The sequence below is a fragment of the Pollachius pollachius genome, assembly GCF_949987615.1.
Source record: "Pollachius pollachius genome assembly, chromosome: 16".
In the NCBI taxonomy this organism is placed as follows: Eukaryota; Metazoa; Chordata; class Actinopteri; order Gadiformes; family Gadidae; genus Pollachius; species Pollachius pollachius.
The window spans coordinates 6958589-6975610 of record NC_136949.1 but is presented as its reverse complement, the minus strand read 5'-3'; the positions used below and the strand labels follow the sequence as shown (position 1 = coordinate 6975610).

Below are 17022 nucleotides of genomic sequence, written 5' to 3'. Positions count from 1 at the left end.
TGTTTTTAGTAAACCTTGGTGTGTCGTGACATGTTGTGTACTCGCCTTCTTTCAATCCAGTTGCATGTGAGTGACAAGGTTTGTCTGTGTGTGTTTGTGTGTATGTTTTCACACAAGTACAACCATTGCTCATATTCCGCTGTCACTCCCTTGCTATTCTTCCTGTATTACATGTCCAACCTTGTTTATTTACCCCCCCTCCCCGTAAAAACGCCCACTCCTGTTTTAATCAGAAACAGTGATGGGAATATTTTAGGTTCTCCTTTTTTTCGAATTGCTTCGCAGAAAGTTTAAGGAAGGACTATATCTGTGTTCTATTTCAACATAATGTTCTACCCATGACTATTGTGCAAACCACGGTGACTAGATAACAACATCTGTCAACAGCACCATGGTGAAGAGGATGTGTTTTTCCATCTCTGGAGCATGTATTGTACTGTATTATGATGGATGAAAACTATTTCCTGTTCTGAAGACTTCCTGGTTTGAATTCTTATTTTAGTTTGGCGTAAAAGCCACACCAGCTTTTTGTTTCTTCATATGCATCTTACCTCGAGTTGACTTTAAGGCTCACAGGAACAATGCCAGAGAAATGTTCTAGTAAATGTTGGGAAATGTTTTGAAAAAGTAGGGTAGGAGGGTGTGAATTGTCCCTTGTGTGTTTCGTGTGTGTGACACAAAAAAAAAGCGTATTGGAGAGAGGGACACAAAGAGATGTGTTCCCCTGTAATTACCCGCAAACACATGTATCAGAATAGAAGGAGAGGGTGTCATTCCAGTTTAGAAAAAATCTAAACAAATATGTTATGCAACGTTTTAGAGAAGGCCAAATTTAAACCTTATCTTATCAACTATTATTTGGATTGATTCGCTCGACCGGGTATCATGTGGCACCCATTGAGTCGATTCAAATCAATATCATTGCTCACACAAATGATGGTCTCAGGGGAAATTTGCCTTGAACATAATGTTAGCCGCATGACATTACATTAAACCAACTCTCACGGCACAAAGATAGAAATGCATTCACACACAGGGGCGGGTGCATGGTCGCCCACCCCTTTCCCTGGGGGGAGAAGACCAACTCCCTCCTGCCTCCATCACATGCAAAACAACAACAACAACAACAACAACAAAAACAACAACTGCGTCACCCATCCTCCAACCTCCACCCTAATCCTCCTCCCCGTCTGTCCGTCCGTCCGTCCGTCCGTCCAGGTGCGGCGGTGGATGCGGCACCCCAAGGTGAGTGTGGAGAAGGCCCAGGGAAAGGGTCACCTCTACCCCTGCTCCAAGTGTCCCCTGAGTGAGGACCCCTGGTACAACCCTTTCCCCTCACCCTATGGGTGCTGCCACCAGCAGCAGCAGCACCAGTACCACCACCACCACCACCACCATCCCCACCATGGTGGGCCACAGGACAACTCACTCTACCAGCCCGAGCGGCCCTCACCCTGCCTCGGCCACCACCAGCAGCACCAGCAGCACCACCACCATGAACAGAGCAAGAGCTGCAAGGTCAGAGGGGAGGGGTCTAGAGCGAGGGTCTCTGTGCTGTATGTGTGTGTGGGAGTTTGGCGCCATTTCATGGGTTGCGTTTAACCTCCTTCACACTTGCAGCGTTGATTCCATGCTCTGTCTAAGTGTGTGTGTGTGTGTGTGTGTGTGTGTGTGTGTGTGTGTGTGTGTGTGTGTGCTTGTCTGTCTAGCTGCCTATCTGGAGTCAAGGCAGATATATCTCGCTCTTTTGCATGTGTGTGTGTATGTCTATAAGTGCGTGCGTGTGTGTGCGCGTGCTTGTGTTGCACTTGTACAAACCTATGCTCTCCAGCCAGGTTTTAAATGCAGTGTGAAACAAATGCGCCCCTTGTGTGTTCAAGCAAAGTGTGTCTGCTTGCCCTAACCCAGCCTACTACATTTTGATTCTGTGCCTAACAAGTGGATGGGAATCTAAGTCCACACAACTCTTCACATCAAGTCAAATACACAGCATGTGAATACTGACGGTCAGGAATTCTAATGTCCGGGCTAACCATGTTTGATGAGGATCAGAGCTGGACCAGTAGGGCTGAGTGAAACCAGTCGGCATGGCAACAGTTCATGACAGCTACCGTGGTCCCGGGACACTGTTGTGATGATCTGATGTTCTGGACTACTTTGTTCTTCTCCCAAGTTGTTACATAACCCTGAACGCTTGGGCCAAATGAGTACACACACACACACACACACACACACACACATACAAACACACACACTCACGCACACACACACACACTCACACACACACACAGACACATTCACACAATCAAGCAAACACACACACACACACACACACACACACAAACCATGCACTGACCACGCACATGCACACACATGCGCACATTCACACACACACAAACACACACACACACACACACACACACACACACACACACACACACACACACACACACAGACACACACACAGACACAAAGAGTCTTTGGGTTATTTTTTCAACATCTTACGGCAGGTGCTGACTGTGTCCTTGCTGTCGTTATTATAGTCACCAGCGCCCCCACCCCCAGTCTCCCAGCATCACTTATCAATCATGATGTGATGTGTGTGTGTGTGTGTGTGTGTGTGTGTGTGTGTGTGTGTGTGTGTGTGTGTGTGTGTGTACTCCCAAGTGTGACACCATGTCACTGCTGAAGGAGGGAACAGATTGAGTCATCACCCAGCAGTACAAAAGCTGTGCTTTGTGTGTGTGGGTGTGTGTATGTGTGTGTGTGTGTGTGTGTGTGTGTGTGTGTGTGTGTCAGTTCGCCCAACCCCACTGCAACCCATAACTCTGTCACTATCGCCTCAATGAAGGAAAGTGTAGAGGTATACATGTGTGTGTATGTGAATGTGTGTATAATTGGATTTGTCCATGTATCATAGTTTATGTATGAATGTTTGTAAATGTAAATGTGGGAGAGAGTTAACATGGATCTGTCTATATGGAGGTGTCTATGTGAATGTGTGTCTGATTATGTATTCTATGTGTGTGTGTATGAATTGGCTTATATGTGGATGTGTGCGTGTGTGTGAATGTGTGTAACAATGCCACACTACACCTCGTTGACATCTTGTGGGCTTCTCTAGACAAAAGCTCACAGGAGGATGGTGTTGAAAGACAGATCTCATCCACCCCCAGAAATTAGATATTTGCAGTGATGTAACAGGCTTGTAACCTTCCAAATGAACCATCTGTGTAAACCTCCTTTTATATGTCACAGTTGTTTGGGGAAACATTTGCACAACCATGAGTCTCTTTAAACTTTAAAAATTAACCCTGACATCCTTTCAGCACGCGGGACAATTTCCTTTCCTCTTCAGAAAGTTATCCATTACTTTGCTAAATTAATTCTAAGTCAACGCTGATTCACCATTATTATCTTTGGGAAAGGTTTGAGCATACAGAGATGGGGATGACGTTGGCTGTAGGAATGTAGACTTTGGTCTTTTCCACAGTGAGAACCGGAGTATGGAGATAATGAGAACAATGAGCAATGAGTGTTGCTGTTTGCTGTGTGCTACGTTTGTGGCCACCTTTGAGATAGTGTTGATGGTATATCGACATTGGTCAATTACAGCCTAGCGCTTTCCTAAACTGTCAGTTTTCTGTTTGTTTGCCAATTCCCAATAGTCTTCAGGGAGTCTTGGTTTTGATAGGCTACACATAATGTACAGTAGACTCTCACTAGAATAAAACCTAGCAAAGGAACAGCATTTGAAGGGCTGGTTCACCTTAGCAGCCAGCAGCCAGCCTGGGACTGAAGCAAGGTAGGTATTAGTGTTTGGTGCTCTGTCCCTCTCAACACATAACTAATGAAGTGTCTTTCACATAACGCTCTGAACACATATAAGGAAAGATAATACGTAAATGATCAAAGATAATGAGTAAAATTGAGGTGAATATCTTAAACAATGAAACTATTAGTACGATACCATAACAGGGTCCAGCTAATGAAAGTTAACGATTTTGCCCACTTGGCAAAGGACTTGAACAGCAGCCAAATGCTCCTTGACCCCTCCCGGTTCAGAATGGATGAGGCATTACTCCTAATGGCCAGGCATCAGCACTATGGATGGAAAAGAGATGCCTGCGTAGGTTAGCCTTCAACCCCTGGTGAGTGTGTGTGTGTGTGTGTGTGTGTGTGTGTGTGTGTGTGTGTGTGTGTGTGTGTGTGTGTGAATGCGTGTGGACTTGGCTCATGCTATTTCCACCGCTGCCATAGCACTCACAGTACAGTGAGGAGCTGGATTTACTGTATGTGGAATCAAATCATGATCCTTTATCGTTAGATCTAATCTAATGAGTTTACTACCGGTTGCTGTGGATGAGATGGCATGGAGCATAGAAGCTGGGTTGAGGGTTATTGGGCCTATAAAGAAAAATATATTGGATCCTTGTTGCCTTTCAACACTTAATAGGTTAGTGGAGAGACAGAGGGAGGGAGAGAGAGAGAGAATGAGAGAGAGAATGAGAGAGAGAGAGAGAGAGAGAGAGAGAATGAGAGAGAGAGAGAGATCTGTTGGGAGAAATACAGAATTTGCGATCATAGCAGCCAGATTCGTCAGCTGTTGTGTTGAGAGAAGGACCTCAAACTCCACATGAACTGACTCATCCCACTGGAATTGAACAACTCCGAAACTTCACTTTTTCTGTCTGTTCACAATGACCACAATCATTCACATTGTAAATACAGTGTATCTAGAGTTTATCTTTAATTTATCTGTTTATACCAGACATTTAATAGTATTCCACATTTGACTTTTCATATATTTAGTATTTAATATTCTTATCTTTATTATAATATTCATATTTTGTATTTTATATTCTATGTTTCGAGTTCCTAATTTTTCACCTGCTTTGGCAATGTTAACGTTTGTTTCTCATGGCAATAAAGATTTTTTCATTTCATTTGAATTGAATTGAGACTTGAATTGAAAGAGAGAGAGAGAGAGGAAAATGTGGATAGAAATAGGAAGGGACACACTCACAGAAACAGAGCGTGTGAGAGAGAGAGAGAGAGAAGAGAGAGAGAGAGAGAGAGAGAGAGAGAGAGAGAGAGAGAGAGAGAGAGAATGGTGGAAACTGCTGAGGCGACAGTTTTAGGGAAAGACAGGGGTTGAGGTCGGACCATGACCAGGAATCAAAAAAGCTTATGAAACCTCCTGGTGAGGACATCCTGTACTGTACCGAGCACACACACACACACACACACATACACACAAGTGTGTGCGTGTGCATTTTCTATTAATCTCCAACATCCATCCCGAGCTTAATGCAGACTTAATCGAAAATTAGAAAGATGTGTAGACTTCTGCTGAATGCGGACGTCCCGGCAGCGTTATCTGGGACTGCAGGACAATTTCAGAGCTCCGCAGCTTTACGGGAACTTGTATCTCTGCCGAGTCAGATAATGCTGCATCAAACCGCAATCTGCGCAAACAATTATAGAGCAATGCAATTATAGAGCGGACCTGAGAACCACTGACTGGGTACAAGTCAAGACCATGTTATGTCGACTATGCTGCGTCGACTCTGTAGTTAATTTACATTTAGTCAATTAGCAGAGCATTTGACCCTTGTAGCCAACGTAGATTTCAAGTGAGGTTGTTCACTTGCAATGTTGTGTATCCCTGAACCCCATGTTGTCACATTCTGTCCCCTGTCCAAGAGATGGAGAGTGAGAGAGAGAGAGAGAGAGAGAGAGAGAGAGAGAGAGAGGGAAATGTTCGGATACGGAAATATAGATAGGCTTCTACTTTATATCTTACTTTTTGAGTTTAATTATATTCAATTGAATTGAGGGCTTGAACAGTAGCCAAATGTTACTTATATAGAGTGAGATGAGAGAGAGAGAAGGAGGGTTAGAGAGAGAGAGAGAGAGAGAGAGAGAGAGAGAGAGAGAGAGCAAGTGAGACAGAGGGATAGAGAGAGAGAGAGATAGAGAGCGAGGAAGGAGGCGAGGGCGGTGTTGGAGATGGCAGCAGAGGGGAAGGCAGTAATGAGGGTAGAGCAAGGCAGATGAGAGCAGCTATGTGTGTCCCACTGTGGGCGGTTGGGGAGGTTGGCGGGGGGTGTAGGGGGGGTCTCAATATGCCAAACCAGACCTAGCGCCTGTCAGCCACCGGTTGTGGTGGTATCTCCGTAGACGAGACACGGCTGTGTTACAAACGGCAGGGCCAACCCCTTCTTGCTGAATATCTTCCCCCCTCGCAGACGCTTGTTCGATCGGCGTTCGCGGGCCAGCGCCTCATTTGTCAACACGCACAGCCCCCCCCCCCGCCCGGCTGCCGGGAACATTGTTATTGACAAGTCTTTTTCCGTGCCGTCAGAGTTGGTCCGGGTGTCAAAGAAAGGCAGCTTCTAATAAGTAAGCCGTGCCTTTCGTCTCTGTTTGGGCTATTGCTATTTAAGACACGCAAGTGTAGAGGAGATGATGGCCGTTAGCACATGCTGAATACCATTGTAGACCTCCCTCCACGCACAAACATGCACACGTACACAAGCCCCTGTCTTTAACTTGTAGAACAATGCCTCCCTCTTGGCATCCCCCTCTTACATCGGAAGAGAAGGGAGAGAGACGGAGAGCTAGAGAGAGAGAGAGAAAGAGAGAGAAAGAGGGAGAGAAAGAGAGAGAGAGAGAGACTCGTAGAGAGAGACGTAGAGAGAGAGAGAGAGAGAGAGTGACATAGAGAGAGACGTAGAGAGAGAGAGAGAGAGAGAGAGACGTAGAGAGAGAGAGAAAGAGGGAGAGAGAGAGACGTAGAGAGAGAGAGAGACGTAGAGAGAGAGAGAGAGAAAGAAGGAGAGAGAGAACGAGAGAGAAAGAGGGAGAGAGAGAGAGACGTAGAGAGAGAGAGAGACGTAGAGAGAGAGAGAGAGAAAGAGGGAGAGAGAGAGAACGAGAGAGAAAGAGGGAGAGAGAGAGAGACGGAGAGAGACGTAGAGAGAGGCAGCAAGAGAAACGAGAGACAGGGAGAGATTAGGCAGAGAGTGAGGAGAGAGTGACTGACTAACTACACACACAAACACGCACACACGTCCACCACCATGTGTCCCATCATTGCAGCGACAAGAAGCCCCCACCCCCCACCCCCTTTCCCTCGTCGCCCCCCCCCCCCCCCCCCCCCCCCCCCTACCCACCCTAACACGCGCATTTCCCGCAGGCGACACCTTACGCATGGCGAATGCTAATGCTAATCCGCCCAAGACAGTGGGTGAGAACAAGATGGTGGTGGTGGTGGTGGTGGTGGTGGTGGGTGGGGGGGGGGGGGGGATCCCCTGATGGTGCATCTCAATGAATTCCAAAGATCCTGCCATGTCAGGGTGTCAGGAGTCACCCATAGGTGCAAAGTGAGGTTGCTAATCAGATGAAAGTAGCCGTGTCCAATTAGATGAGATGTGGCCAGATGAATGCGCTCAGGAGACAGAATATGTTCTTGATTATATATCTGTCTGCTTTGGCTTTGTTGTGTACTTTTGTGTGGAAAATACGGTACAATAAGGATCTCCATCCATCCCGTGTTAGTTTTTTCAGTTGTGCTTTTGAAACCAGTTTTTCTGTTGGAGTCGAAATTCACAGCTTTCAAAATAATTCCTGATGTTCTGCTTACCTATTTTTTCCATTAATCTTTATATATGTTCATTCACCCAATATGAAATCCTCAAGTCATAAAAGGAAGTGAGTAAGACCAAACTTTCCTCACGACTTGACGAGGATTAAACATGCATGAGGAACTAAAAAAAACATGAGGAAGCTAACCTTACATCAAGTCGATTTCTGATTTATGCAGAGAGAGAATTGCAGAAATGGCCTTGAAAACCCCCAGAAAACGTCTGTTCAAACGACGGGCTTCCACGCCCACGTGACGTGGGTGGGGGATGGAAAACACCATCCTTCTATCTGCTCTTTCTCCAAGAGTTCCTGGAGTGGGTTGATTGGAGTTTGGTATAACAGCTGTCTTCATTAAAGGGGAAGACCTACCTAAGATATACCGGGGCAACGATTCACTTTGTATGCCAAGACATACAAAGAAATGTGGGATACCCGCCTTGAGGACGGCCTCATCCCTTCTCTCTCTATCTCTCTCTCTCTCTCTCTCTCTCTCTCTCTCTCTCTCTCAGTGCTCTGCGAGAAACGGGCGTCGCGCCACACTAGCACTGGTGAACGGCCAGCCATATTATAGGTTTGGTCAAAACGCCAACTTCTCTCTCCCTCTCCCGCTCTCACTCTCTCTTTCTCTCTCTATCTCCCTCTCTCCGGCTCTCTCTCTCTCTCTCTCTCTCTCTCTCTCCCTCTCTCTCTCCCTCTCTCTCTCTCCCTGTCTCTGGCTCTCTCTCTCTCTCTCTCTCTCTCTCTCTCTCTCTCCCCAATCTCTCTCTCTCATTCTCTCTCTCTCTCCCGCTCTCTCTCTCTCTCTCGCTGTTGCTCTGGCTCTGTTTTCTTGGCAGCCGCTCAGGATCACTCCTCATCATCTGTTGTCATGTCCTGTTGATGATGTAACTCTAATCCCTTCTTTAAAATGACATTCGTCCTCCTGCGAAACGAGACCAGCAATACTCAGGCTTTTAAAATGCCCTGTGCGACTATTTTACTGATATTTGATTGTTTGTTTTGCTCTTGTGTCTGTGTGTCTAGAAAAAGATTGTATCATTATTTTTTGGTTGGCGCTACACAAGAAAGCCTTTTTACATTGCTTAAGTTCTGTCCATGCTGCAGACCCTTCTTCTCTCATCTCTCACCACCACCGCACTCGTCTTCAAAATTGAAATCCCCCCCTACAGCTGAAAGATACTTTTTGGTTTCCCCCTGTAGTTCCCAAGCCGAGAAACAAGAAGTCTGGCAAAGTAAGAATGTGGATGGAGAAGAATTTGGTATTGTACATCATGTGTCATCTCTCTTCTCTGCTCATAAAGTTATATTTATAATGCTGCATGTGGAGCCCAATTGAAGCTGCTGGCCTCCTATACGAATTGATGCTGTTCATTTGTGGGTGTAAAATTTTGATATTCCGATATCATTATATTGATATTCACGAACATTTGAGACAACATGTACTGGGCAGAGAATATTATATTGTTAAGACCGCATTTGTAATGTGTCCTCAATGCAGTCTTCGTCAGAATATGATTTTTAATACACAATGAATATCAACTCTGAATATGCTGTTCCGCTTTTGTATTCATAAGCGCACTGCCTTGCTAGCTAACAACCAGTTGAAGGAATTGCTGTGAATTTAATAAAGTTCTGAGCGCTCTGCCGGTCTTCCGGCTCCAGACCCCAGCAGCCCACGGTTCCGCTGTGACGCACAAAGACAAATCCCTTCTTCACCTGGGCCGTCCAGGCCGGGCTGTCCTTGTATACCCTCCCTGACATGTTGAAATTCAACCCCAAGCCGAGAGATCCACCTACACCGGATCAGAAACACTGCTGTCCGTCCTGGCCTCACCTTGGCCCAGTGGAAAACCCAAGACCCACTTTATTTCTCTCTTCTCTCCTTCTCTTTCTTGTTCTCCTTCTCTTTCTCTTTCTTTACTCTCTTTCTCTCTCTCTTCTCTCTTCTCTGTTACTCTTTCTCTTTCTTTCCCTCTCTCTCTCTCTCTCTCTCTCTCTCTCTCTCTCTCTCTCCCCAAGTGCCTTTGTGAGGGAATTGGGGAATTATTAACGTTCTAATCCAGCACGGGAAACCGGATAATCCCATCTTTCTCCATGGAATTCCGGAGATAATCCCCCCCCCCCACTCCCTGCGGTTCTGCAGTGAGTAAAATACCAGAACTTCATATCCCTGTAACAGAGAGAGAGAGAGGAGGAGATGCGTGTAGTAGTGTCACAATTGGATTACTTTGGTCAACCGTGTGTCTTTCCAGAATCTCTTAAAACCCCATTGAGCAGTGAGGGCTCAGAGCTTGGACAACACACATTGGAATTATCCGGGTGTTTACCTCGTTGCCTTCCTATGGGGCAACATGCTGAGTCATAAACTCAGGTATGACACAACCACAGATATATCCATGGAGTTAAGGCTACGGTTGTCGTGGTGTGCCACTGTACAGGAACTGTTGTCACTGCGTTTTTTTTATTGTTATGGAGAGGTATGCAGCTAAACTAATCTATACTTAGATCGGTGTGTTTGTGTGTGTGTGCGTCTCTGTATGTGTGTCATTCCCAAGCGTATCACGAAAACAACAGTCAAGTCTGAGCACCTCTCTCTTTGTCGGTGCATGTGTTTTTATCTGGCATTTATCTTGACGTGCAACGACTTGACCTCAGGTTGCAGCCCTGTCAGAACTGCTAGGTGACGTGGATGGCCCGTAAAGACAGCAAGCGGTCACTGACCTTAACCATTAACCCTGAACTCACTGCAGGCTCTGGCAGACCCTCTCTCAGACCCTTAGGCCCCGTCCACACGGAGCCGAAACCGGCAAAAATGATCCGGTTTTATGCGGTTCAGGAATATCTCCATAAAGACTGGTTCATTGCGAAAACCGCATCGAGCTGTAGAAACGCTGCAGTCCAAAAACACCAACACTCCCAAAGAAATCAACTGAGTGTGTGAGCACGCCTGCCACGCCTATGTGTGTGTGTGTGTGTGTGTGTCTGAATGTGTATGCATGTGTATGCGTGTGTCTGAATACGTATGTATGTGTATGTGTGTCTGTGTATGTAGGTGTGTGTGCTTGTGTCTAAATGTGTGTGGAGATGACGAGAGGAGCAGGAGAAAGGTCCGGCGTTGGGTTCAGACCCCCTGTAGGGATGCATGACAGCCATGAATATTCATGCCCGTCGTCCTGTTGGAGAACACTCTCAGGGCGAGGGCCTGGGCTCCTCGCTCGCCGGTCGCTGGGAGGGAGGTTTCCTTGAGAGGCGGGAGGGCGGAGACGTGACCCTGAGGGATTTTATACAGCCCGCGACTTCTACTGAAGTCAAGGATCAACACCCAAGTCTCCCCCCAGCCCTATCCCCTCCCCCCTCCTCCCACCACCAGGACCACAGCCTTGCCCCCAGAGTCATCCACAAGGATAGGCAATTACAGTTTTCTTTATTCACTCCTCAGTTTCCTTCATTATTTCCAGAGTCCTCTTCGTCTCTCCGCACTCTCTCTCTTCCTTTCTTTTGCCGTCGCTCTCACTCTATGGTATGCTCTCTCTTGCTTGCTTTCTCTCTCTCTTACACTCTATTGTCGTCTCTCTCTGTCTTCCTCTGCCCTCGCCCCTGTTGTCCCTTCACATCTCTCCGCTTTCTCAAGATAATTTCCGGCTAATCGGGTCTTATATGGCCTGCCTGAGTTTGACCTTTTAGATCTGATCGTTTAGATCTGATCGTTTAGATCTGATCGTTTAGATCAACGCAGACCAGGGCTGTGGTCTGCGTTGAGGACTACGAAACAGAGAAAGGAACGAAATAGAGGCAGGCAGGGGAGTGGTGCAAGCAAGGAGGGAAAGAAGTGAAGGAAACAGGACAGAGGGAAGGGATTCAGGAAAGAAGGAAGGCAGGACAGGAGGTGAGGACGGACCGAAGACGGCCACGGCCATCAATGTAAATGAGTGCCTCTTATCACTGAAAGAATGGGAGGCTTTTCTTCTGCCTTTATACTTCCCATTCTCCGTGTCCCCGCTCACCTCCTGTAATGCTCTCTCGCCCGCTCCTTCACGCCATCACTCTCTCAAGCCCAGACGTATATGGGATATTGCACCGACCATTATTACGAATAGACTGATGCTGCGTCCGTGTTGCGTGCTTGAATGTGTGTGTGTGTGTGTGGGGGGGGGGGGGGGGGGGGGGGGGGGGGGGGGGGGGGGGGGGTGTGTGTGTGTGTGTGTGTGTGTGTGTGTGTGCGTAACTGTATGTGTGTGCGCATGTGTGTGCGCATGTGTGTGTGTTGTGTGCGTGTGGGGGGGGGGGGGGGGTTGTGTGAGCCTGTGTGTGCGTGTGTGTATGTATGTGTGTGTGTGTGTGTGGTGGGGTGACTGAGTCAATGGGGTTATTAGCGATGGACTAATTTGCTTCAGTCCTTCCCCTAAAGCTTTCTACAACATTTATAATATTAAATTGCTCATATCACCTTCACTTCTGAACCTGGGGCTTTTGCATGACCAGCTAGCCTGAATGTGTGTATGTGTATTTCAGCTAGTGAACATTTGCACAGCGCAGTGTTGTGTGTGAGATTTCCAGCACTAGTGTTGCTCCATTGTGAGGATTATATGTATGGCTTAACAGGTTAAAGGTCAACGGTAACACATAACCAATTATGTAATATGCTGCTGGATAATTATTGCGAGCTTGAGATGAATGCATCAAACACCTTTAGTTTGTGTCAATACACAACCTGCCTGTTTAGCAAAGGGGGTGATTATATGACAAAATCATATCACACACACACACACACACACACACACACACACACACACACACACACACACACACACACAAACACACACACATTACACTGTCCCTTGTTGTGGGTGCCAGAGTTGCAGATCGAGGCCGTAGTAAGCTTGTCGCCTGAAAAGACTTCAGCCACTAAGCCAGTCCCTTGTTTCTGCCAAGGACACGATGACGTTGAGTAGCTGTGCCATGGCGGCTCACTGCTGCTCCCACATCCGTTTCTGCTCTCCCCAGCCCTCACAGAGGGCCCCCTTCCCTCCCACCATTCATGCTATAATTGTTATCAAGAGGAGACAAGTGTGTGAGTGTGTTTGTCTCTCGCTCTCTACCCAACACTCTCTCTCTCTCTCTCTCTCTGTCCCCTCTTCGCCCACTTTTGAGAGCAGAACTCGGCCCTGCCAACCCTATATTGTTCACAGGATGGGAATTTGATGTGAACTGCCTTTAAAATAACTTACGTAGGCCAGATCATAGAAGTGGTTGACATAAGTTTTTGGCGCTGTGTCGTTATGCAATGCGATGAATGAATCAATTAATGATTGAAATGATCAAAAATCACAAAAGACTGCAACAAACTATGATAATTATAAATTAAAGTACTCTGTCAGACTCTCTCTAAGTTTTGTTGCTTTTAGAAAGAGACACATTTCAGCTTCCCTTGAGATGGGAAAGCAAAGATTTGTTTACTACTTGAAACGACTAACTTCAATTGAAGATAACTCTGAACTCAAAAGACAAACCCAGCTGGGGTGTTTGTCATTATTTACCTAGATATTTTTTTTCTTAATGTAACACAACACTCTAATCCCTTTAAAAAAAGGAATCAATATATTACAGAGTGACAGGTAAAGTACAAGCTGTGCTCTCTCTCCCCATCCCCCACACTCCCAACGCCAGGTGAGGAAGTGGAAGATGCTGGCCCGTCACCACGGCGACGTTGGAGGCAAGCAGAAAGAGGCGGAGTCGGAGGCGATGTCCATGGGGGGTTGCCAGTCGTGGGGGGTCCGGGCCGCGCCCGTCCTGGCCGACCCGGTCATGCTGGAGTGCTGTGTGTGCAGTGGGCCCTACATCAGCTACGCCCTGGAGGATACCTGGCAACCACGGCAACGCACCCAGGTCAGTGGCCGACACCGACGGCAACAAATCAAGTGTTCTCACACGAGGGATGTACTTTCGTTTCTACGGGTGCGAATGAGGCGCTTGGCACGCAGAACTTTTCCGGGGGGGGACGACGACACATTTAACTAGGACTTTTTTTTGTTTATTGTATTGAATTATTTATTTCAGTTAGCAAGCTAAGCTGAAGTAACAAACAAACTGTGTTTTGACAGAAGTCTGAAACTTAAAGGTCTCATTTGCTCTCATTTGTTAACGCGCCGTGAGTGTTCTACCTCGTTCTGACATTCATACTCACACACATCGATGAAGAAGGCACACACACAAACACACACATGCAGTGCCCTGCTTCACTATGAACAGTCCAAATATATTTTCTTCCTCTTCAAAGTACAAAACTGCCATGAAAAATTCATGAAGAGAATGCCAAGTTTTACTGGACAGATCCTAACACACCCGGTCAATAAATTAAGTAGAGGGGAGCATGAGAGAGAGAGAGAGAGAGAGAGAGAGAGAGAGAGAGAGAGAGAGGGAGGACATGTTAATACAAAAGTGGAAAAACTCCACTAAATATATCTGTTGGCATTCATCTAAACAGGAAATAAATATTATAGAGTGCTGAAAGCCGCGCTTCATAATGAATAAACAAAGAGATTTGTTGAAATCAACACACACACACACACACACACACACACACACACACACACACACGCACACAAACACACACACACACACACACAGTCTCGTTTTGTTCAAGGCCCTAACTGTTACTTGCGCGTATGACTCATGCAAGCAAACTAATCTGCATAAACGTACACACAAGCACACTTGTGACTCACACAGGCACGCACAAACACAAAACACAAGCAGACGCGCACAAAAAATAGGTAAACAGGCTCATACCATGCGCACAAACGTACATACAAACAGTCACAAAGGCAAACACACACACACACACACACAACCACAGAAACATTAAATAACTGCACAACAAACAGAACACAGAAGGCTCATCCACATAAGCCTTCACACTCTCACACGCCTTCACACTCTCACACACATGCACACACAACACAACCACTTTCCCACCAAATCTCCTGAAGTGAAATGTACCCAGGGATTATGGGAAGTGCTGTGAGTTCTCAGCGCTGATGTTTGGAATAACAAACGAGGAGGCTGTGACCGGGCTGGGTGACACCAGCGTCCTAGTGCCCCCCCGGCCAGCACACACAGACCCGGGAGCGGTTGGCTGACCGGGCTGCCGCTCACCTAGCGTTGGTCATTACGTCTTTGAAACCGGTCGCCTGAAAACCTGCCTCAATTCTCTGAAAGACTTAGTGGCTGGAGTTATTTTAGGGGCTATAACACTGTCGGGAGCATAAATATAAAATAACGATGTTATTTCTTGTTTTTATCCTAGCTTTTTCAAATACCTGCAAATTTACTTTGCAACTATTTTCATTCAGTAAACAAAGCCACAGTGTAGAGTTTTTTTCTGTACCGAAATTATGTGTTTTGTAAAGAATAAATAACAAAGTTATTTCTCCTTCCCACTTTACACTTTCTGAATTGATATTTACATACAAATTCAAACCCGCAAATTCACTGACCCTTCACACACTAAACTTGCCACAGTAGTGCCAGTGTGAAAACAACCATGGCCGCTTTTTGTCCCCAACCGAAGAGGATTGCAAATATACAGGGGCCCCCCATACCTTTTTATTAGTCCACATACCCCAGCTCAGGCAAATCAATCCCACCTTGTGTAGACCCCGGTCTCATTAAACCCCTCCATTCTCCTGCCAAGCAAGGCCCCACGATTAACTGGGGCTGTAACTCAGGATGCTTTTGGGGTCGTAGTTGTGTGTGTGTGTGTGTGTGTGTGTGTGTGTGTGTGTGTGTGTGTGTGTGTGTGTGTGTGTGTGTGTGTGTGTGTGTGTGTGTGTGTGTGTGTGTGTGTGTGTGTGGAAGGAAAGGCTGTTAAAGTTGTGTAAGACCTTTAGTTGAAGGAATGAGGGTTTGGGTTGGATTACTTATTAAGCTAATATCAACTTGTATTTTTCCAAAGGACACTTTGGAATTTTCTATTCAAGTATTTACTTCTTGATTTTAAGCTTAGCTCAAACAACAATAAGCACATCAAATAGAGTAAAGCTAATCATGTACTCCATGGCATCAATTGAGTTGGTTGCGTTAGTTTCAGCAGCCATGAGTGTACAATGTCCGAAACATGAGTCAACATAAGTCCTAGCTCAAGTATCTGCTAATTCTCTGACTACATGATTTTTTATAAATCCATCATACTGCCAACCTCCACCAGAAAACACGCACACCTACACGGACACAAACACACACATACACACGCATACACACAAACACACACATTTCCTCTATTTTTTGTGCTGAGTTTGAGTGACAGATCAATTACAAGTCGATCTGTAGCTGTGTTTTTTTGAGTCATGGTGGTCAAGCCTCAAGACCTGAATAGGGATGAAGGATTTATCCCCCCCCCTTAAAAGAAACACGAATCATTGGTGTTTACTTACTGTTGTTGAAGTAAGTAAACACCAGCTGATTGGTCTTACGACCAATCAGCTGGCATGATTTAAATAACGGGAGTCTGATCTGGACCAGTTGATATCCGTAGTGGAGAGTATCGATCCTGAGACACAAAATTAAATTGCTTTGGGTTTGGAGTCCACTGACTTGCCGTAAGTGGGTTGTTTATGTGTGTGTGTGTGTGTGTGTGTGTGTGTGTGTGTGTGTGTGTGTGTGTGTGTGTGTGTGTGTGTGTGCGGGCGCGTGTGTGCATTCAATTTACAAAGGTCATCGTGTCATTAAGGAGCAATAAACAGGCAATTCCCCAGAGTGATCCTTGAGCTTCGTTTGCCAGTCAGTCAATCAGTCACCCATACACACACACACACACATGCACACACACACATGCACACACACACACACACACGCACACACACACGCACAAAGACGCATTAACTCAGAATGACCTCATATTTCTGAGGCCTTCAGATGTTTATGAGGGGGCTGTGGGTCGTCTATAGACACTCTACACAGCGATACCTTGACAGTTAGTCGTTTGAATAAAATTCTTCATTCTGATTTTGCTTAGTGTGCACATATATACGTGCACTGAAACGTTTAGATTCACAAGAATACAGCAAATTTTCACTTAGGTCTTATTTCTATTTCCCTTGCTGGGCTTTTTTTTTATATATTTGCTTTTTTAATGCCTTATACCGTCTTTTTGTTGTTGTTGTAATTGTTTTCTAGGCGATGGACCTGTACTATCACAGTGAGCCAGACCCCGACAACTACTGTTGCCCCAGTGACAACAGTAAGTAAACACCAATGATTCCTGTTTCTTTTAAGGAGGGGGATAAATCCTTCATCCCTATTCAGGTCTTGAGGCTTGACCACCATGACTCAAAAAAACACAGCTTCAATATTTTCCTCTCTCTCTCTCTCTCT

General features: G+C 46.1%; 2 protein-coding genes across 2 annotated transcripts in view; one reads left to right on the top strand and one right to left on the bottom strand.

Annotated features, from left to right (window-relative positions):
- LOC307088383 (uncharacterized protein) overlaps positions 1–17022 on the bottom strand; it is a gene marked incomplete at both ends in the record, with an annotated part of 132824 nt that overhangs the window by 33566 nt on the left and 82236 nt on the right. The gene's annotated exons all lie outside the window — the stretch shown is intronic.
- The window catches only part of sgk1 (serum/glucocorticoid regulated kinase 1), a 28375-nt gene continuing 12750 nt past the window's right edge, over positions 1398–17022 (top strand). The window contains exons 1-3 of the mRNA XM_079753640.1: positions 1398–1518; positions 13318–13536; positions 16825–16888. Of these exons, the coding sequence (XP_079609766.1) occupies positions 13333–13536; positions 16825–16888 (268 nt within the window). The 5' untranslated portion in view covers positions 1398–1518; positions 13318–13332. The remainder of the gene's footprint in view (positions 1519–13317; positions 13537–16824; positions 16889–17022) is intronic.